Source organism: Acipenser ruthenus, chromosome 11 (genome assembly GCF_902713425.1).
Source record: "Acipenser ruthenus chromosome 11, fAciRut3.2 maternal haplotype, whole genome shotgun sequence".
Taxonomy (NCBI): Eukaryota; Metazoa; Chordata; class Actinopteri; order Acipenseriformes; family Acipenseridae; genus Acipenser; species Acipenser ruthenus.
In genome coordinates this window covers 32201755-32224200 of record NC_081199.1, presented here as the reverse complement: position 1 = coordinate 32224200, position 22446 = coordinate 32201755, and the positions used below count along the sequence as shown (strand labels likewise).

The 22446-nt window shown below is 35.0% G+C and overlaps 1 protein-coding gene across 2 annotated transcripts; it reads left to right on the top strand.

Annotated features, from left to right (window-relative positions):
- The first annotated feature begins 937 nt into the window (after positions 1-937).
- On the top strand, positions 938-20779 carry erich2 (glutamate-rich 2). 2 transcript variants are annotated; one of them, XM_059033694.1, is made up of 14 exons: positions 938-1131; positions 1534-1576; positions 2525-2558; positions 4407-4443; positions 4701-4737; positions 4904-4943; positions 5249-5282; positions 7173-7271; positions 8430-8542; positions 9333-9419; positions 10350-10549; positions 13851-13908; positions 15732-15803; positions 20147-20779. In XM_059033694.1, exons 1-14 carry the CDS (start codon positions 953-955, stop codon positions 20302-20304), a joined length of 1191 nt encoding a protein of 396 aa, XP_058889677.1. In that variant the 5' UTR covers positions 938-952; the 3' UTR covers positions 20305-20779. The 2 variants fall into 2 exon arrangements, with proteins under 2 accessions (XP_058889677.1, XP_033900140.2); XM_034044249.3 differs by lacking the exon at positions 938-1131 and adding an exon at positions 1138-1415 and having other exon boundaries at positions 20147-20776.
- The last annotated feature ends 1667 nt before the right edge of the window (positions 20780-22446 follow it).

Here is a 22446-nt window from a genome sequence, read left to right as displayed (position 1 = left end):
GCGAAATAAAACATAAGCAGAAATCAAATAATAGTTTATATTATTATTAGCTCATACATTGTTGCATTCACGGATTATATTCATTCTTCATGTCAAGGTTTTATTTTACGGAAGCGTTTTAGTGCCAAAAAGAATCTCTACATTCTCCCAATTATTTATTTATTTATTTATATTTTTAAATTGGCACTAGGACGCTTGCTGTTGTTTTATTATACAGTAAAGTATACTTAGTTGCAGGACACTATCTGATAGATTTTCTCTCGCAGCAGCGCCCCCTATTGAAAATCTATGAGAATCACTGAACTGTGAAAATTAGTTGACCAGATTAAAAATCCTGAGTTCGTCAAAATTATCTGTCCCTGAATGTATATTGCACTCATTGAAGTATTTAGCTAAACTGGATGCCAGGGAAGGTGAGAGGAGGTATACATTCTTTACAGGATCGACGTCGGTGTAGGAATATCCATTATTTTTCGATTTTCATTTAAACTAATGGTCTGGGTTTAGTTAGTATTATGTCTGGATTAAGAAATTGGAATTGAAGCAATTGGGATTAGTCGTCGTCCCCCACCTCAAAAAGTTGTGTTAATTCATTACTAAAACCCTTTCAAGGCCTTGTGTCACAATCTTCACCCAATGCAGTATTACTGCTTGCAATAAACTGCAGTACACATATGATAATGCAGTATATTACTGCAATAAAAATGCTTGCTGAGAATTCCGGGAACTGCTGGTGAGCTATTGACCAGCTAGTTGAGAATTAAAACACATATCTACTTGTTGTTTATGCGGGACTCAGAGGGTAGATCCTATAACATAATGGACACTGTTTACTTGTATTAATTTAGGAGAGTAGACAACAAATAGTTGTCTTTAGAACATTAAAGTAATGTTCAATTGACATATCTAACCAGCTTCTTAATCACTAACAAGTCTACTGGACCAGCACGACATGCTGAAAACCAGCAAACGACCAATTCAGATACGGCTGTACCCTACTTCAACAGGTGTACCCTCGTGCCCCAGCAGGAAACTGTGGCTTCAGCACAGTGGAAGTAGTAGCCATGCCGTAAACGCGGACGTTTTAATTAGGGTGTTTGTTCTCCCCGGTTACATTTACAAGAGCGCTTGGTAAAGAAACCGTGTTCGTGTTTCTATGGAGATTAGAGGGAGTTTGTTTCCTATCGTGTTACTTTCCAAGTGACAGTCAACAATTTTTTTTGATAATTGTTGCTTGTTTCTTATCGATATTGTTGTCAGTGGCAAATTGTAACGATCTTTTAAAAAAAGCGCACTTCAACTAAATGTATAATTTAATTTAATTTAATTTAATTTAATTTAATTATTAATTAGGCTAACCGTGTGAGTTGTGGTTTTTATTTCATACGAGAAATAGCACGTCTTGAAATGCACAGGTACCGTGTGAATGTGTTTTAGAAAACATTGTTTATACAAGCTCGATGTATAAAAAATGTTTATACAATCTTGATGTATGTTATTTTATGTTGTGATTATGGTTCTTGTTTTGCTTAGGTTACAACGCGTTGAAAAATCGCCAAGAAGTCAATCAACTATGGTAAACTATCGTTTTATTTGTCCTGGTTGCTGAGCTGCAACATTTGAATTAGAATGATTGTGGACATGCTAGCAAATTATTTATTTCCAAGTTGTAAGTGTGAGATACTATCCAGGGTAGAGAGAGAAGAATGTTTAGAAGTGAAAAGTTAAACTAACAACTGTCAGAAATGTCGGCTCAACTGCTGTTGTTTTTATTTAGTTTCGTATGTAATTTTGTACAATTATATTACTTTTAATATTGCTGTCATATTGACTTCTGAGCCACTTGTTTACAAGGGTGACTTGTAAACAAGGGCACTATCTTACCCCTTGTGCTGCAATGTAGCTATTTGACATATTGCTTGGACCTCAATACTTTACACATCTGCCATCCATTGATGGTCTTGTGACTTGCTTAACTCTGGCTGTAGTTAAATACAAGTTTTCTACAGCATCTATTTCTGGGGGAAAAAAAACTCGATAAATACAACAAAAAAAAAACAAGTCACGTTTAACCATATGAAAAAAAACTAGCATATTTTTTGTTATATCTTTGAAGGCCCATAGTTATTCTAATTTTAATGGCAAGCTTCAAAGGTCATAGGGTGATGGAATATTAGAATATTCAGTAAAAGATGAGTCATTGAATAGTGTTTTGACAGTTTTTTTCTAATTAAGCCCAGAACAATGTACTATGTAGCTCATGTAGAACGAAGGTTATTGATAAAAAGGTTTTATTTTTGTCCAGAACAATGTGATCTCATCTCTTGAGAATTATGGGTGATACTGTGGACGCATGCAATTTGGTATGATTTGTTTTCTCTGGACCCACTCCACATAAGAGGTGATGAGTCAATGAAATGGTCTGTAGTGTGTTGATTTCTCATTGATTAACCCTTTATTGGTTTATGTTTTACAGCAGCATCAATAAATTGCTGATTGATGATTCCCAGCTTTTTATTTTCAGGTTTCAGGACAGCTTGAGGTTTTGGGTCCAGAAGGTTTGTATTTATTTAGAATGTTAATACCTTTACTAGTGTTTAATAAGGCCCATGATAAAATCTGGTATGAATCTAACTGCTATACAATAGGAGTCTTTTTCCATCCCTTTATGCAAATTAGCAATACATAAATACATAGTTATGCCAACTTTGACTACTGGTGTCACCATGGGGGACACCTGGATGCCAGATGGGTCATATACTATTTGAAATTGCAGCTTAATATCGGACTGCTTTAACTGTAAGGTGGTTATAATATGCCACTTTGAAATGTGGTGTGTTTGCCAGACTTTAGTATGCATTTAACATGTATGAGTGCTGAGAGGAAAGGAAGATCCCTGGTTAAGGGAGGATATAGATTGTCAGTCGCAAGCACCCCAACCCTCTAAAACAAAGGACTACTGTTGATTGCTAAAAAAAACAGTGGATAATCCTCATTCTATCTACACTGCCACCTATTGATTTTGGTTTTTAATATATAGCCTTCATTAGCCCAATAAAAGTTGTGTATTGTTACTACTGTCCTGACCAAACTGAGGAATGTAATCTTTCTAAGCCTCTCTGTTTGCTATTTTTAAAAAAACTCTTCAGTCCCTATTATAAAAATCTCCCACATGTCAGAATTTTGGCTTCTGAAAACATATGAAAGAATTTATTTTTCAAGTGATCTATTTCATGAGGATTTATTATTAAGCTGCCTCTTACACTCTGTAATATACAGTTTATGCCTCCTTTATTTATTTTTTAAAACATTTTTTTTTTTATCAAAGGCCAGTGTAGTGTACTGGGTGTAAGACCTGGCTGCAACAGTAGGGTTATAACACGGATCAGATGCAGGTTTTGGAATGAGATCCTTCTATGTTGTGTAATAAGATAAAATTATTGCCAATTTTGTTAAAACAGAGGTTACCAACCTGTCTTGGCTTGCATCCCCCATAACAGTAGCCCCCCCCCCTTTAGAAATTTGAAATTTAGTTTTCCTTACAATCACCCTTTGTTAAATGAAGACTACAAATGTACCATAGAACTGATGTCAAGGTAATTAGTGATGGATTTGAAATGATCCAAAGCACCTAACAGCAACATTCATTAAATTGATTCCCCTGCCCTGGGAGCTTTGTTTTGTGAGGTGTCATGGTAACAGTAATTCTAAATGGTAATTCAGTCTGATTTGCTCCAATATCAAAGCAGTAAGTTGTTGAGAAATGTCTGCACTACTAGTTGTATTATGACACTTGTATAATTTTCACTATTGCTCTAACTAGCTGGTGCCCAGCTTCAGTGCTTCTGTTGTTAAAGTATTTGTTTCCTGGCCTTGAGAAATCTTGTCGTATTGTGACCTATATACCATGTTGACTCCACCCAATTCTGTATTGTACCCAGGCTACAGAAAAAAAAATACACATCTCAATATTAGAGTAATCATTCAGAATGATTTCAAGCATCTTAAAAAGGTGAGAGAGGTGTTAAAAATTGAATTTGTAGCTAAATGTATTCCTCATTCAAAGACTGTTTGGTGGAATACTGGTTGTGTTCTTGTTAATGTCTAATGATACATGCCTTTATTACAATATGATGAAAAAAGTTGCATTTGTTAAAAGTGTTTGAAGCGTTTTCAGTGAATTGCCTGCAAAGAGAAGCAGGTGCACCTTTCAAAATACCTTGTTATTATTTAAACACTTCTCTAGTGTATTGGCTACAGAGCAATTTATCAAGTGTGTAATTATTATTTCACTCTCTCCTGTAGATAACCAGTTTTGTTTTACCTATTTGTATCCATAACATTTTAATTAAATAAAAAAGTAAGGTATTTACCAATATGTAAAATAATTACTTTTTAAATCTTAGATGGGATCATTGTGGAAACATTCGGAATACGATCAAGGTAAATTGAATAGTTACGTATAAGTCTTAGAGTGCATAGTAAACATCTTTTACTTTTGTTTTTTTGTTGTAAAAAATAATGAAATGCATTTATTTATATGTTGATACAGCGGACCATTATACAGTATCGTTATATATTTTGACCAAAATACCTTTTACATTATATGTCTCAGGGTAGGGGTTGTTAACAAGAGACAATACAGTAGGTATTATATATATTCTACATTAAAAGTCAATAATTAAAATAATTTCTTCTAGGCAACATTCCTCTGAAGAGGCATCCTGTTTAAACACGGTAAGCACTTGTTAGTCACACTTTGTTTTACAGAATGCTTTTAGAATGAAGTTGTCTCCAGCTTTCATTGGTCATTCATTCTTGTAGCCGTTTATTTTAACCAAAGATTTCATGTATCAATATTCCTGACACATGTATGGATTACATTTTTTTTGTCTTTGTTCAGGCATCTGTAAATGGGAAATTACAAGTTCTTGAACCTGGAGGTATATGAATTTGTATGTTTTATTTTTATTTACTAGAGATACTCTGTATTACATTGAGCTTTTCAGTCCTCTTTCTTATACCTGTCGTATAATGTAAAAATGGTGTAATTGGCAGTTTATATAAACAGTGCTGTTCTTCATAATGAATTTATGATTACTTAATTGGAAAACAGGTTTTTATACAGTATTTGTTTCATTACATTTTGAATCCTAAGAACACATTTTTAAGAAAGTAAAAGCAATGACTTAGACTTACACAATATTCATGAAATGCTTTTTTTGTGTGTGTGTTCTTTTAATTGCAGAAGCTGTAGCAGTTGAGCCAGTTGAAATGTCACGGTATGAAAATCCTACAAGTTTATTTCAAGCACCAAATACCGTATCTGGCATTTTGGTCCTTGGAAAATGTTTAACATGAAAATATTGTCATTTGCACATTTTACTATATTTAATAAAACATGTTTGTATATTTTCTATGGTATAATTTAAATATCTTTACAGTAACAGCTGGATTGCAATCTAATTTTTAATTTAAAATAAATTGCAAAGCTAAATGGTAGAAGTATCATTAAAATGATAAAAACCCATAATTGGTCTTATCCATAAAAAAAAAACATTAATTATTACTCAGTTTCCTTATGTTGCTCATACTTAAGAATCCAAGGGTGCTTTTTTAACATAGAATTCATGCAGTTATGTTATATTGAATGTTTAGCCTGGGGCCTCTGTAACATCTCTGCTACTTTTCCATTACATGGCTAAAACATTTAGCTATAATTATAAATCTTTGGTGATGCACTGCAGTGCTGGAATATTGAAGAACATGTATTTATACTTTTGATTTAATTATTCCCTGCAGAGATGGACATGGGTGTGTACAGAGCTGCCAATACATGCTAACAATTAGCACCGTCTTGACAGCCGTGCTGCCAATTGTCATGACACCTTATATTTAAATTCCAGGGGGCGGCGCTCAATTGGCCGCGCGCCGCCCGGGGGGAGGGAGGGTTAGGTCGTCCGGGGTGTCCTCGGCTCACCGCGCACCAGCGACCCCTGTAGTCTGGCTGGGCGCCTGCGGGCTTGCCTGTAAGCTGCCCGAGAGCTGCGTTGTCCTCCGACGCTGTAGCTCTTGGGTGGCTGCATGGTGAGTCCGCAGTGTGAAAAAAAGCAGTCGGCTGACGGCACACGTTTCGGAGGACAGCGTGTGTTCGTCTTCTCCCTCCCGAGTCGGCGCAGGGGTGGTAGTGGTGAGCTCAGCCTAAAAATAATTGGCCATTTCAAATTTGGGAGAAAATAATAAAAAATACTTGGCAACGGCTAAATTATTATTTTTTTTAAATGTAATTGTGCATGTTCTGTACAATAATTATTTTAATTTAATAAATTGAAAATTTGTAAATAATTGTAGTGTTTAAAGCAGTTAGTACAATAATATTTTCTCAGTGTAGCAATGGACAAAATAGACCAGTATTTCTTTCTGAAGTGTATAGTATTTGAACTCTAAATTTAACCCATTGTTAGGCGAGAGTGTATATTTTTTTAAAGTAAAACTTTTAGCAATAGGATGCTGTGTGGTCCAGTGGTTAAAGAAAAGGGCTTGTAACCAAGAGATCCCCGGTTCAAATCCCGCCTCAGCCACTGACTTATTGTGTGACCCTGAGCAAGTCACCTTGTGCTCCGTCTTTCGGGTGAGATGTAATTGTAAGTGACTCTGCAGCTGATGCATAGTTCACACACCCTAGTCTCTGTAAGTCTCCTTGGATAAAGGCGTCTGCTAAATAAACAAACAAATAAATAAAAAAATATACAAGAAGCAACTGCAGAGCAGCAAACTGCCAGAGATAAGCTCTGTCATCGACTGATGGGCTTTAACCCTTTCCAGAAACCCTTAGTTATTAAATGCTTTGCGTCCTGGAATTATTGAGACTGATGGAAGTCTAAGGATGGCTATAAATGTGCTTCACAAATACAGCAATGTTTTACAGTGCAGTATTTCAGTTCTGCTTTCAATATGGCTTTCAATGATGTGGCTGTAAGGCTGTACAGTACACTGCAAACACTTGATTACAAAAACAATTGTTTTGAATGTTAATATTATTGTTATTTTAATCTGGAAAACACTACTATGGCTGTGAATGCTCTGCTATGCTCCAAAACAAGCTATAGTATGTATATATGTATTTTCAGTCTGTTGCATTTTGCTAATATATTAAACATGCTCTTCTCTAGACCTGGCAGTACTGGATCCAGACAAAGTTCAGCAGGCAGGAGAAGTTTCACACCAACTAAGCAAATATCATTAAGTGCAGCAAAAGCTAGTTCAGAAAGGTAAGAATTGCACATAAATCTTGGTGTCTTCCTTTTACAGAAATACTTTGTATCAAAACCAGGTTTTTAAGAAATTTCCTAACACAATACTGTACTGTGAATTAGTGCAAAAAAACCTCTAGCAGAAATATTAAACAAGATTCTGATTTATAGTTTGACTCTTAATTCTAATATTCAAATGGAACTAAAAATATACTCGACTCTCTTTTGCTCTTTTCAGAAGATATTATACTTAGGAATATGTTTTTCAGTATTGATCTATTTCAGTATTCCCTTGCTTTACAGGCAAATTAAACAATAAAACGAGGTGTAAGGTAGACCTTGCTCTGTAGATTTATGGTCTTGTGAAAGATCACGTTAGTTTCAAGAGGAAGTCGTTCATTTGATTTGTTATAGATCCATAGACTATTTCAGTAAACCTAAGGCTTGTTTATCATAGAGCATACACAGCCATTTGTGATAAAAACATGGTCATACAGGGTTATAGGACGGTGAAAGTATGTGTATGAGGGAATATAGGTACAAGTAGGACAATGCAGAAGGCCGGCATGGTCGCAGTCCTATAACTATAATATACTACTTTATTGACCATATACAAGTAAAAAAAAATGCAGCTATATTTATTTTCTATTTGTGACCAACCTTTATTTAGTCAGTTGTGATTTTCATAAACAAGAGGGACAGAGGTTGATGAAGAGAATACCATTAAGAAATAGGTGGCCGATTTTAAGATGATGTCGTTTTGAATTGACTTTGCAGTTGAAAGGAATTTGAGACAGGTGTCTGTGGTATGATTTTTTATTTTCTTTTTACAGTAGATGACATTAACCATACTGATGTTGGGAATAAAGCACTCTAGAAATCAATATGGTACGGTTGATGTCATCATTCTTTCTTTGTGATGTGTGGTATACAGTAGACGTGTGCATTGATTGGCTGAAAGATTCTTTTTCTATATTTTTTGGATACACAAGAAGCAGAGCATTCCATTGCAAGTGTATTGTGGACAACTTTTTCATTCTGAATACGGTAGTTGTTTTTTTATAAACAGCTCTGCCTATCAAGTGGTCATAACCGATCCAATATGAAAGTACTTAAAAATGTCCAATGGGAAAGCACAAAATGTTTTGTAAATTACCACTTTCTATATCATTACAGGAATGGAAAATATCCAGATATTCCCAGAACCAAAAAGCCAGTTGTGGCGATGGGCACCAACACAAAACCACTAGAGAGTCGCCCTGAAAATATAAGTGTCATTACTGTTACCGGTATGCATTTTATAATTTTATATGATTTTGTAGAGGCTTGGTGGTCCAGTGGTTAAAGAAAGGGGCTTGTTACCAGGAGGTTCCAGGTTCAATCCTAGCCACTGACTCTGTGTGTGACCCTGAGCAAGTCACTAACCTCCTTGTGCTCCATCCTTCGGATGAACAATAAACCGAGGTCCTGTTGTAAGTGACTCTGCAGCAGCAGTTGTGATGCGTAGTTCACTGTAAGTTGGATAAAAGTGTCTGCTAAATGACTAAAAAATATACCTTTTGTTGTTTTAACCACACTTTAGTGTCTTTAAATTTGGTACATAGCTGTATTCTGTGACTCTATCAGGTTCCTTTACCAGTGCTATCTTGTTTTGGAAAGTCTGCTTATAAGAGCCACACAATTCTGAACATGTTCACAGCATGACAATACAAGTGTGTAGAGATCAAACTAGACCTTTGCTCTAGTTATGTTGCTAAAACGTTTAGGGGTTTAGACACTAAAGTCACAATGAAAAGGGCACTAAGTTTTTTTTTTTTTCTCCTTGCAGTCTTTGCTGTTCGCCCTTATTGTTCTGTCAGCCAAAAGCAATTTTATTCAGTTTTCTATGTTATTTGGGGAAAAAAAAAATCTAATAATTCTGTTCTCAGTGAAGTTCTATGTAAATGAAAAACCTATAGTTGTGGAGGGGTAAGTGCCTAATAAGCAATATAACAATTAACAGGTCTTTTGATATTTCTTCACTGTGTTTTTTATGTGCCTGTTTCATCTCACAATTTAAACATATTTCTGATTTTACAGAGCTTCACTCGGACAAAAGACGTCCAAATGCTGTGGAAAAGATGTGTGCAGTCACGAAAAAGCAGCACATTGAACCAGAGCTTAACGGTACCACAATAAAGTATTTAACTCTTATACAAGGACATAATCTAGTATGTGTAAGCATTTTTTCAAATTAAAAATCTGTTGAATAGTTTTGGATGAAACAATTTCCACTCTGTGTGGAGAGTTTTCACAATGAAGCAGACATCATTGTGAGACAATGAAACAAAAATCATGCACCTGTGACTATTGCAAAGAAAACTCTTTCAACTTAAAGCTCCAAACACATATGCAACACTACAAAGTTTAGGCAGTTTATAGACCTGTATTATGCAGTTTAAAAATCTGAAATGTTTTGAGTAATGCAATGAATTGGAAATGGATGTAAAATCCAGATTTGTTGTGCCATACTTAACATTGAAAGTGTCACGACACTTCAGTAATTGCTTATTTGTATCAGCAATCCAAAAAAAAAATCACTTCCAATATAAGTGTAGCTGTCATGTCTACATCTGACTCACAGACAGTTTTTTTCCTGATACTTATAATCAACGTGACTGAGCAGTCATTTTAATATCTCAGTATACAGCTGATTATTTAAAATTTTGAAAGCATTATGCTGTCCACTTTGATATTTAATATTTAGCAAAGGGGTTACATAACTTTTTACCAAACAATGCGAGGAAGAGATTCTATGAGTCCTTGAATAAATGTTGGGACTCTATTCCATGGTTTGCATAACTTACATCACAACTGCCTCAATGAAATAAAATGTTTAAATGTATCAATCTTTTGTGCTTGAAAGAAGCATTTCAGTAAAACACAATACATTCTCAAAGTGCAAGTGTTCTAGCATCAATCGATGATTTGGAAGCTCTTTTACATTATCTTTCTATTAACTCAAAAACCATAAATATGCACATCAGTTCAACACTATGTTGCACTATGTGTTGTATTTTCATATGCAGATATTAATAATTTGTGTTCTTTTTTCAGATGACATAGACACTAAGGAACACGAGGGGGCAGTTACCATTCAGTCTCCCATCAATATTCCATCATCACATTCACTGCAGAATGTCAACTGGAATTCCAACAAGCCTGGAGAAAGTTCAGAGGGGGAGGGTAATGACAGTGAAGACGAGGCACAGAGTGAGGATGAAGAAAACAAAGCACCCATACAGCTGCTTGGAGAGGTACATATCTTTTATACATGTATCAAACTACTCATCCAAGACCAGGGATGAAAAGGGATAACTAAATGAGAACATTTTGTCAAGTTAAATGAATAAATAACATTGGAGAAAGTGCAAATAATAAAGTTTAAATACACGCATCCATCATCCTTAAGTAGTGGGGTTCTGAAAAATATAGTATTATATGTCCCCACGTGTTGCAAAAACTGTTTAAATAACGTACCTGTCATTTTTCTTTTCATTGTTAACATCCTGACAATTTCTTACACATCTAACATCTAACTGTTTCAAAGCTCTTTTCAAAATGGCCGCTCTAGTGCATGATAGTGTAAGGATTATTACCCACATTGTCAAACAGGTAGCACAGCAATAACGGTCCTTGATGTGGTGCGGAACAGAAAAGCCAGACCACTTATGTTTTTTTATTTAATTTTTTTAATCGCTGCAGTGATTTGAGGCCAGATCTCAAACCCCAGTACACTAGAGCAAACATTTTGAAAAGAGCTTTGAAACAGACTGTTCAGTGGGACGCTCATCATATAATAGACGTATCCCCCCCAACTCAACACAACACGACCATCATGACAGTAAAAATAGACATAATGAAGCGTTCTTACCTTTGTATAAGTTAGTGATCAGAAAGATGTATCAGCTGCGCGAAGAGCATAGCATGTGGTTTTCACTAACTCTGCTGTGCAGAATAAATGATATTTTTTTCTATGGGTAAATATCGGGACTTTCATCCCGTGCACCAGGATGCAGGACATTTGCTAGGAAATCGTAAAGGGACCATATAGGGACTGTTGGCATGTATGCACAGGCATACTAAGATTTAAAAAGAAGGCATCAATGAAAGACAAATGTTGTATCTAAACGAGATTGGGTCTTTACTTTAAAAAAAAAAAAAATTAATAATAATAATAATAATAATAATAATAATAATAACCGTGCAGTTATGAAGGTCATCAGAAACATATTTGGTATTGTAATACACAAGTTAAAGTTTTTTTTCAGTAATTGTACAGCTAGTATTCTGTTGTGTAACACAGTGTTTTTGAATGTACATATGAAATAAATAATACATATTTTAAGTTGAAGTATTGATCAAATATTATATAATCCAGATGAAGGTCATTACATTGGTTTAATTTACCACAATAACAATAGGACAATTTTCATATTGTGCACTGTGCTTGGGTGATGAGTGCTCCAACCCAATGGCATTGAACTTTATTTTTCCAGTGAAAAAATATTGTTGCTATTTTGAAACTAGGTACTGAAATAGAATTTGAATCTCACATTTATATCTAATTTAATTGGACATTTCCAGCTGGATTACACAGTTCTAATATGGTATTGTGAGAAGAAATCTGACCTGTTCATAAAAGATTCATCACTAGATTTAAAACAAACAAAAATGTATTTAATATAAAAGAAAATGCAGTGATGTGTCCTCACCTAAAAAAAAACACTTTCTATTAAGTCTGTTTCATGTTTTTCACCTCATCCCAATTACCTCAGTCTTCTATCCCACATTCCCTGACACACATAGATCATCAAAAACCCTGACTAGTTTTGTTTAATCTCAATTAAGATCTAATAAAGACAAGTTGACTTCCACTTCACTGACATTAACAAACAGAGCTCCATCCACTCTGAAGGTTTTAGACCTAGTTGCATTACAAATAAAGGAAATGCAATCCTATTTCATGTTGCAGCAAGAGCATATTGCATGCTAAAGACTGAACAAGATTAATACTGGAGCATCTTAGTCAGACATTATATACATTTAGACTGGTTGCCAAGACTCTTGATAAGCTACTATATTCTCTACCCCAAAACATCCACCAGCCCCCAAGTTAATGTCATGCTCACTATTTTGACCAGACTCCTGAACTCGAAGCAAATCACACAAAAAGCTTTGTTTCTGGATTTACATAATTTTCAGATTCAATAAAATGAGGTTTGGATTCAAATACAAACATTGTTTGAATTTGAAAGTGTAACCGTCATTTAACTATTTGTTTTACTTTATGTATTCAGCATCAAAGGATATGCATTTAATATTGTTTCTTAAACTCCAGGGTTGCTATTGTAGCTGTCAGTTCTGATATACAGCACATAACGTGACAAACCTCTTCAATAACAGCAAACAAATTGCAGAAACTGCCTGTGATTGATTATACTGGTGCTGTACTCCACAGAATGGATGCTCAGTACAAGCATTGTGTGGCAATTGGATTTTAAAACGTACCACTGGAGATTATATTCTAATTTAGACTGGTACTGTATATTTGTCTCCCAGATGGTAATTTCATTAGTAGTATATGGGCACTGTGCAGAAGATCAGATACTACAATATGTAGGTGTTTTATAAACTAAATGTTAGTTATCACTTGAGATCTGTGTTTTATTTACACAGATATAAACCCAACACTCCTTTAGAAATGAAATATTCTGCCACACTGTGGGGCTGGACTACTGAGGGATAGACCTGGAAGATAACCACATAGATTTTCATGTGTTCATTTCAGTTTAAAAGAAATCTGGTAACTTTTATTAGCCCGAGGCCACAAGTAAATACTAAGCTTGTTTTTCATTGAAGCAACTTTTCCCTAAGTTTAGTTGTCCCAAAAGGTAAAGTAAATAATCCATAAACTTCAATAATTTACCTTCAGTAGTCCTACCTTTTTTTCATAAATCATGCAAATGTGAAGAGTGTATTTTTCTTTTCTAAAATTGCAGGAGCGCTAAGCCTGTGCCATTTATTACTCGGCTTTGTATTAATAATGAGTATGTGTTGCAACATAAGGATTCTGTTTAATATACTTACGGTAGGAAGTTATAACGTATTAGTCATACCCCACTTTTTTTTCCTTGCTTTTATGCAAGAAAATATATCCTTTCACTCTCAATTCTCGTATTATTTTGAACAACTCATTTGTTAGCATGCAAGTGGCTTTAAGTGACTTTAATGCTTTTTCTGTTTTCAGCAAATAAAAAAAAAATAGGTTTATGTGACTGACTCATCCTGCCAGAAATATCAGCTGAGTCTGATATTGTAAAATGTTCAACAACATGTAGTTGTATACTGTACATAAAAGGTAATCATTTTATTTAGAAATGAACATAGTCAAGATTGCTCATTTTTTAACATATGTAATGAAAAACACATATATATGCATCCACTGGATTAGATCTCTAAGAAATGCTTGTTTCATGTTAAATGTTCAGTGTGATTAAATTATTATATAATTATATAAAAGGTGTTTTTTTTTTTTTTTTGTTCATTAAATTTCAGTTCCTGCAATCAATAATGGAGCAGAATTATACCCTAGCAAGCAAACTTTGTCAGATGAGTAAGTTACCACAATTCTTGACTAATTTGCAGATCTGTTTTAAAGTATTTTGTTTTAGTATTTCAATGCCTTTTACACTGCAAGTGATATATTTGTGTTGTGTGTTTAAAACATGTTGTTACTGCATGATTGGTCTGTCAGAATATGTACAACACTCCATCAGTCTTTTTTGACAGACTGATAACAATCTGAAAACTTTTGTGTTTTCCAGGCCTTGGGCATAACATTAATCAATCTGTTTTCAACTGACCAATAAATTATGAAGTCTATATAATAGATTATATAATTTCCTATATAATTGTCAACAATAAAGGAGGTATAACTGCAGTATACAAAATTGAACATTTTTTGTTGGTTGTACACAAGGTTTAAATGATAAAATCAATCCCCATTATATACAACAATATAACAATATGACTGCACTTACTTAGGGCAGCAGTGTGGAGTAGTGGTTAGGGCTTTGGACTCTTGACTGGAGGGTTGTGGGTTCAGTCCCAGGTGGGGGACGCTGCTGCTGTACCCTTGAGCAAGGTACTTTACCTAGATTGCTCCAGTAAAAACCCAACTGTATAAATGGGTAATTGTATGTAAAAATAATGTGCTATCTTGTAACAATTTGTAAGTCGCCCTGGATAAGGGCGTCTGCTAAGAAATAAATAATACCCGTCACACGCGATTTCCGACTCCATCTCTTTAATGTTACAATGCACTTGTTTATCCGTCACAGCCCACGTTTTTTTTTTTTTTTCTTCTCGTATGTCATATCAGTCTTTATTGTGCAGTTACACAGCGCTTCCTCCAGTTTCACTTGACGAAAATGCATCAAAAACAAAGTGAGACAAGCTACCGTAATGTAAAACAGTTAATCATTGAACAGTTTTAGGTACTGTGATGCATTTAAAAAAAAACAAAAAAAAACTGTTATCTTTAGTTGCTTTTGTGCATTTTCATTTGCAAGTGAATTGTGACACTAGGGCCTTATAGAGCCCTATATTCTGCAATTTGAATACTGACTTTGGTTACTGTTTTAATTCTGGAAAATTATGTGTTTTTGTTTTTTTTTATGTTTTGCTAAATTGCATTACCTTTTACATTTTATGCAGTTCTGTGCATAGGTAACATTTTTATTTAATTTTGCTGTTGGTTGTTAATGGAGAATTTTACTTACTGCTACAATACGTACCGGATTTAAAAGTATGTACTGTATTACAGTCCACAGCTGTCTCTCTTCACAAGTGATATTTTCAGAATCATATCGTTCTGAATTAAAATACTACTTCTGTTAAAAATATAATACTGTACCAACAAAATCAACTACAGTACATCTAAATGAAAGCCTACTTATTTTAAAACACAGTCCTTTCAGCTATTTATTTCTGACATTGTATCTTTTTTGTGTTCCCTGAAAAAACAAACAAGAGTTGGAACGGGCCAAAATGAAATAATCAGATACGCATCGCGTGCATTTAACCGTCACTGAAGTCAAAATTTTATAGGGTTGGACATGTGCCTGCTGACTGTACACAATACATTTCTCGTTGCAGTACAAAAGATTGCATAACTAAATAAGATTAGGTTATTGTTTGTTATGCCTTTAGCAAATGTGTTATAACTACTAAAGTGGAATTAGTTTAGTTTAGTTTAGTTTACCTTTACTTTTAACACATTTAAGGGAAATTATGCCAACATGTTTGTCTTTTTGTTGAATCCTGCTACTCTCTGTGTTATATTTATCAAATGTATTTTTATAATGCCTTTCTTATTTGCCAGGGGGCTGCAGAGAGATTAATTTCATTTTTCCTTTTCTGATATTCTACCCACAGTTCTTATTTATGAACCCGATAACCCAGAGGCCAAACAATTTATTCCCCTTATTGAAGAGAAGCTGCTGATAGGTAAGCCTGAAAAACTGTTATCTTAGCCCTCATAGATCAAAAATATTTTAGTTTCTGAGATTTGTCCTATTGTATCCATGCTTTTAACTTAACACAGAAATAGGATTTACATTTTTTTTATTGTTTCATTTTTTATAATTTCGCTATTATGAAAAGGACTTTTTATCCTCAGTCCTTTACTGTTATGCACCCTGAAATAGAGTCATTTACATTTTTATGAGAAATTTAAAGGATTATGTTTTTGCATATTTTAATGAGCTTTTCAGGAAAATATGCATGGCACTTAACCATGTAAAATGTGTTCATTTGTTTCTAAACTCGACTAGTTATACAAGATTTTTTTTTTAAGTAATATTTTAGGCCAAGTAAGGGCTTTAGCCTTTTATTTTGCAAAAGAAAGGTGTATCCAAATTGTAAAGTTGCATGTATTCGACATTTTGGGTCTGACCAATAAGGAACTCCTTGAAGCTGGAAGTAAAAAATAATTTTCATTTTCTATGCTCCTAAGGAAATGTATATATTTTGTGTCCGTTGTTATACAGGGTGATTTGAAAGTAAGTTTACCACATGAGATATGGTGCGTTGATGTGGTAAACTTTGTAATCACTCTGTATTTAAACCTAGGAGACAAACATATGTTTTGGAGTTCTATAATTAAAAGACAGGCCTAGACAAGGATTAATCCACTCCTTATAATCCCTCAGGGTGCCATTATACTTTTTGACAACTCTTTTAGGCCTGTCTTGCAGTTCATGATTTTGCAGTTATGGTTGTTTTTTCTTTATAACTGATAGCATTCACTATGTGGTTGTTTTCATCCATAACTAGAAACGATGACACATTGTTATTTTTTTCTGAATTAGTAGTATTTATTTTCCAGCTTGGTTGTCCTGTCCCCCTTTCCCTCCCGTCAATACAGCTTGCAATAGTTACTGATGAACAGAACATGATAGAACATTTTAAGAAAGCAGGGTGATAGAATTTGTATATACAGATAAATAACCCTGAACTGTCTACAGCAGGGGTAGTCAGTTATTTTATGTGAAGGTCCGAAATTCTTAGTTACAGCAAGGTGAAGGTCCGGAGCACATTTGAACTCTGACCCCTATCCTCATATCCACAAACAAACACATAACTACACAAATATCATTATTACACATGTTCTTGGTTTTAGAGTTCTTCACTTGGTTTATAGGTTTTTTTGCTTTTTGGTTATTAAAATGACTTTTTCACTAGTCTGCCTTTTTTGCTGACTTGTTTCTACATGAGTTCTTTCCCTGCCAAAACTATAGAATTCTATAACTACTGTATGTTTCTGTGTTAGCAGACCCTAGCAATGTGTTTCAACATTGCAAAAACAAAGCTATTGTAGCAAGCAAAAGTGAAGCACAAGAAAAAAAAAAACATTTGAAAAATGACTGTGCTTTCTCTTTCAAGTAAAAATATAAAAACCTAGAAACAGCGCTCCAGATAAGGTTTTGGGTCTGGGAGTAACTTACCCTTTAATTTTAACAGATAGAGTAAAATATATTTTCAGGGGATAAAATGCAAAATAAGGAAATTAATTAATAAGTTATAAAACTGTTTGTTTAGTATTATAGGCACCTTTTTTTAGTGGTTGCCTATGACGATGGTTCCAGTTGGATTTATAGCTGGACTGGGGTGTTTACGCTTCAACCTGTGTAGCTTTGAATTTTACAGTTACAGTTTCCTAGTAACTGAAGACATTGTATTCTGGGAGATGCAGTTGTTAGTGGAAGCTTTAGGGGAGGCAAACAAGCTGTGCAGCACAACTGCTATGCATATTTTGGATTTTTGAATGCATGAAAATGGCAGGGATGAAGCTTATCTGGACCGCTGCTTAGAAATAATAAAAAATATGGTAATTTTATATTCAGTACATTTCTAATTGGCTAATACTCACAGTAACTTAAGTGGTAGGTCCTCAAGGGGTTTGAGTTACAGGTGAGCTCAGTAAGAGCAATGCAGAGGCGCAAAGATATGCATCAGCCAAAACCGAACACTAATGTTAATAATATGAATAATGTTTATCTTGGAGAATACAAACACACATATCACTTAAATACTGTGTGCTTTCTGTGAGTCAGGACTATGCTGCAGAATAGCACAAATATACGTTGACTTGTATGTGTTTTTAAAAAAAAACATTATTTTATGTTTTACCCGTAATATTTTTAATCGGCTTGGAAAACCTACTTAACAAAAATGGTCTTTGTAGTAATGGTACTCATTGATCTTTTTATTTGTCTTTGTGAAGTGCGATTTTTCTAAACTCGAACCATAAGGTATGAAAATTGTATTTAAATTGTATATTTAAAAAAAAAAAATACTAATGATGATTATTAGCCATAGAGATGGGAAAGATTGACGATTTGCAAAACAGCCAGCGCACGCAGTTTCACTTCGTTGTTTCATTCATGCCGCTCACTGTATCTGCTACTTACTATCACAGCGACACCTACTGTGCCCTCGCACACCACACTCTCATAAGAACCATGTGGTCTCAAAAACGAAGAGCATTTCCAATGTGAATGCAAGTAAAAACCCAGATTGCCATATGACTTGGTGGGCCAGTCAAAATGTTCTGGTGGTCTGGGTTTGGACTGTGGTCTGCCTGTTGACTACTCCTGGTCTACAGACTGTGAGAAAAGATGCAGAAATAGCTTAGAAAAAAAAGTTGTCACTTGATTTCCAGCTGAATACATTCTGTTTAATGAATCATGACCTTCATACATTTCGTTTTCACCTCAAATTGATGACACTTTTCAATTTGTTTTGTTGTTCTCAAATTGGAAACCTGTTATCTTTATGCAGATCACGTAACATCAGTATGCTAAGAATATGTTTTTACATAAGCAATAGTAAACCCGCTATTGCTTCTAAATGTTTCTGCTTTGTGTTAAAGATGACAGACAGTTTTTGAGTAAATAATATGTTACATATTTCATAGTGAAAAAGATGCACCAGTCAGGAATGACAGAGAGGTTGGCATGTGGCTCAAGACCCTCAATATCTAGTCAATCAACTTTTTTTCATCAAAATATAGTTTTGTAAATGTTTTAAATTTGCTCAAGAAACTATAATATTGCCAGATTACCAGGCCCTATCCATTTTGTTAAATGAATCCATACATTTTCAATAACTATCTTTAATGGAGCATGACTATAGCATTTTTCCAGTTCAGATTGAAAACAACAACCTTTACTCTTGATAAACCCTTGGATTCATCCATATCTACTGAAAATAAAACATACTATCGGTACATACAGATCACAGTTTGTCCAACTCTGGGCTCTCTTTTGATACATGTGGAAGGCTGTGTGGTCCAGTGGTTAAAGAAAAGGCCTTGTAACCAGGAGGTCCCCGGTTCAAATCCCGGCTCCCTCAGACTCAACGTGTGACGCTGAGCAAGTCACTTAACCTCCTTGTGTTCCGTCTTTTGGGTGAGACGTTGTTGTAAGTGACTCTGCAGCTGATGCATAGTTCACACCCCCTAATCTCTGTAAATCGCCTTGGATAAAGGCGTCTGCTAAATAAACAAATAATAATAAGTACAAAGGCAAATTTAACAGTGTTTTTTAACGTCCCAATTCTTGTATTCCTCTCTAAATTGGGCCCTTTGTCTCTCTTCCCCTGTCACCCCTAATGATTACTCCCAGATTGTTGACCCAGGCATAACTATCCAAATAAACATTTAGACTACTACAGTATTTAGGCATAACTGTTCAACCAACTTTTACCATAAACAGTCTCTATAGTAGTTAATGGACAAATATTAATTCTATTGTTTTTCTGTTGGGTTCTGTTTTTTTTTTCTTTTCGATGAACAGCAAATTACCAAGTGATCACTGAAATCAGTCATAACCTCAGATACTGGTTTCCGTTTCGTTCACATACTAATGCAAATTGAAGTCCAGCTTGAGAGCATTAATCTACCATTAATTCTTTTGTTCCTGCTATCCTCATTGCAACCCTGTAAAGTTACATTACATCATATCTCCCCCATGGTTTTTATTAAAACAGACACCACAAAGAGGGAATCTGTTATAAAAGATTTGCTGTTTTTGTTACAAAAAGTAATTCCTAATAAACGTGGTTATGCTACATGTTTTCAGTATTTTTAAATATTACATCACCTGTCGCTACTTAAAATATGATCAAACTCAACTGTTAACTGTGCAACAGGTTTCAGATCCTTTGCCACTTCGTGTGATAACAGTATTTTTGCTACTTAAAAAAAAAAAATGGTTCACATGTATGAAGTTTATCATGGAAGCAAAAAAAAAAGTAGGTTATAAAATGTTTTTGAACTGTTATTCTAGAAGCAGCAGATGAACAGAATGAGGGAGATGAAGGAACCGACAGCAGTGATGAAGACAGCGAGGATGAGAGCAGTGACGAGAGTGGCAGCAGTGAAAGTGAAGGCAGCTCTCAAGAAGAAACTGACAGTTTTTCTGAAGAAGAAAAAGAAAATATCTAAAAGAAAAAAATATTAGAAATGATTTGATATAATATTTGTATATTTTATATGAAATATATAAAAGTATTCCATCATAGAACCCCTTGATGAAATTATTTTGTAATATTACATGGACTTTGCACTAATAAAAATAAGAATGACAAGTATCTCATTGAGAAGAGAATGTGTACACATTTGGCACCAAAAGTGGTGCTGGTAGTTAGTACTTTGATGCATTTTGACACATAGAACGATGTTAATCAAACCAAACTGGCACTGGGCTACCCCCCTTGTACAATAACGGCATGGTGTCTTCAAAACTCTAGAAGAACTTTCTACTCTGGATGCCAAAAGTCGTTGTAAACATAGCCATTTATTGAAATTATTTTGAAATTTTTAGTTATTGTTGAAAATGTTTAAGCATACATTTACCTTAAACATGACAATTCAGGACTTGTCCCTTATAACGAAGTACCAATCATTTTGCCTATTTGTCTGTATAAAATAATTTTAAAAAATAAAAATAATAAATAATAATAAAAGAAATTGCTGGATTAAGCAATAGTTCTAAGCATCAGTACTACGATAGATTTAGGCTACTTGAGGCCTGTATGTATCCAACATCAGGAAAGTATTCTCTCTTAATCCAATACATGTCATTTAAAATAACCATATCAAAAATATATATAATGGGGAAAAAAGACAATGAAAAGTAGTAATAACTTTAAAAAAAAAACGCCAACTATATACGCCAACGGAATCGCCAACTATTTTGTTTCTTATTTTATCCCAAGCCCAATTACTTTTTTGATTTCAGCCCGGCTCACCGCTGACTCGGGAGATACAAAGACTGACATGCGTCCTCTGAAACGTGTGCCATCAGCAGGCCCGCCATGCAGCTGCTTCAGAGCTACAGCGTCGGAAGACCTCGTAGCTCGGCGGAACTTGCAGCTGGGCCCGCAGGCGCCCGGCCAGTCTACAGGGGTCGCAGGTGCGCGGTGAGCTGAGGACACCCTGGCCGACCTAAGCCCTCCCCACCTGGGCAGCGCTTGGCCAATTGTGTGCCGCCCCCTGGGACCTCCAGGCTCCAGGCTAGAGGGCGCATCCTACACTCCACGCGGAGTGCCTTTACCGGATGCGCCACTCGGGAGCCCTAAAATGTACTAATAACTTGATGTTCATTTATAATATCATGAAGCAGCACCACCTGCTGGAATATTAAATATCGCATAAGTACAAGGTTGTCCTGGAAGAAAACTTGCTTCCTTCTGCTCTGACAATGCTCCATGCCACACAGCCAGGTCAATCAAGGTGTGGATGGAGGACCACCAGATCAAGACCATGTCATGGCCAGCCCAATCTCCAGACCTGAACCCCATTGAAAACCTCTGGAGTGTGATCAAGAGGAAGATGGATGGTCACAAGCCATCAAACAAAGCCGAGCTGCTTGAATTTTTGCGCCAGGAGTGGCATAAAGTCACCCAACATCAATGTGAAAGACTGGTGGTGAGCATGCCAAGACGCATGAAAGCTGTGCTTGAAAATCAGGGTTATTCCACCAAATATTGATTTCTGAACTCTTCCTAAGTTAAAACATTAGTATTGTGTTGTTTAAAAATGAATATGAACTTATTTTCTTTGCATTATTCGAGGTCTGACAACACTGCATCTTTTTTGTTCTTTTGACCAGTTGTCATTTTCTGCAAATAAATGCTCTAAATGACAATATTTGTATTTGGAATTTGGGAGAAATGTTGTCAGTAGTTTATAGAATAAAACAAAAATGTTCATTTTACCCAAACACATACCTATAAATAGTAAAACCAGAGAAACTGATCATTTTGCAGTGGTCTCTTAATTTTTTCCAGATATATATATAGATAGATAGATAGATAGATAGATAGATAGATAGACACACAGACACACACACACACAAAGTTGTGTCTGCGATGTTTATGTTAATATGCAGTTCGAATATTTTGCACATGACATTTTGTGTGAGACAAAAATATCTGAATTCACAGACAAGTAAATATTAATATAATATTAATATAATATATATATATATAGATAGATAGATAGATAGATAGACACACAGACACACACACACACAAAGTTGTGTCTGCGATGTTTATGTTAATATGCAGTTCGAATATTTTGCAC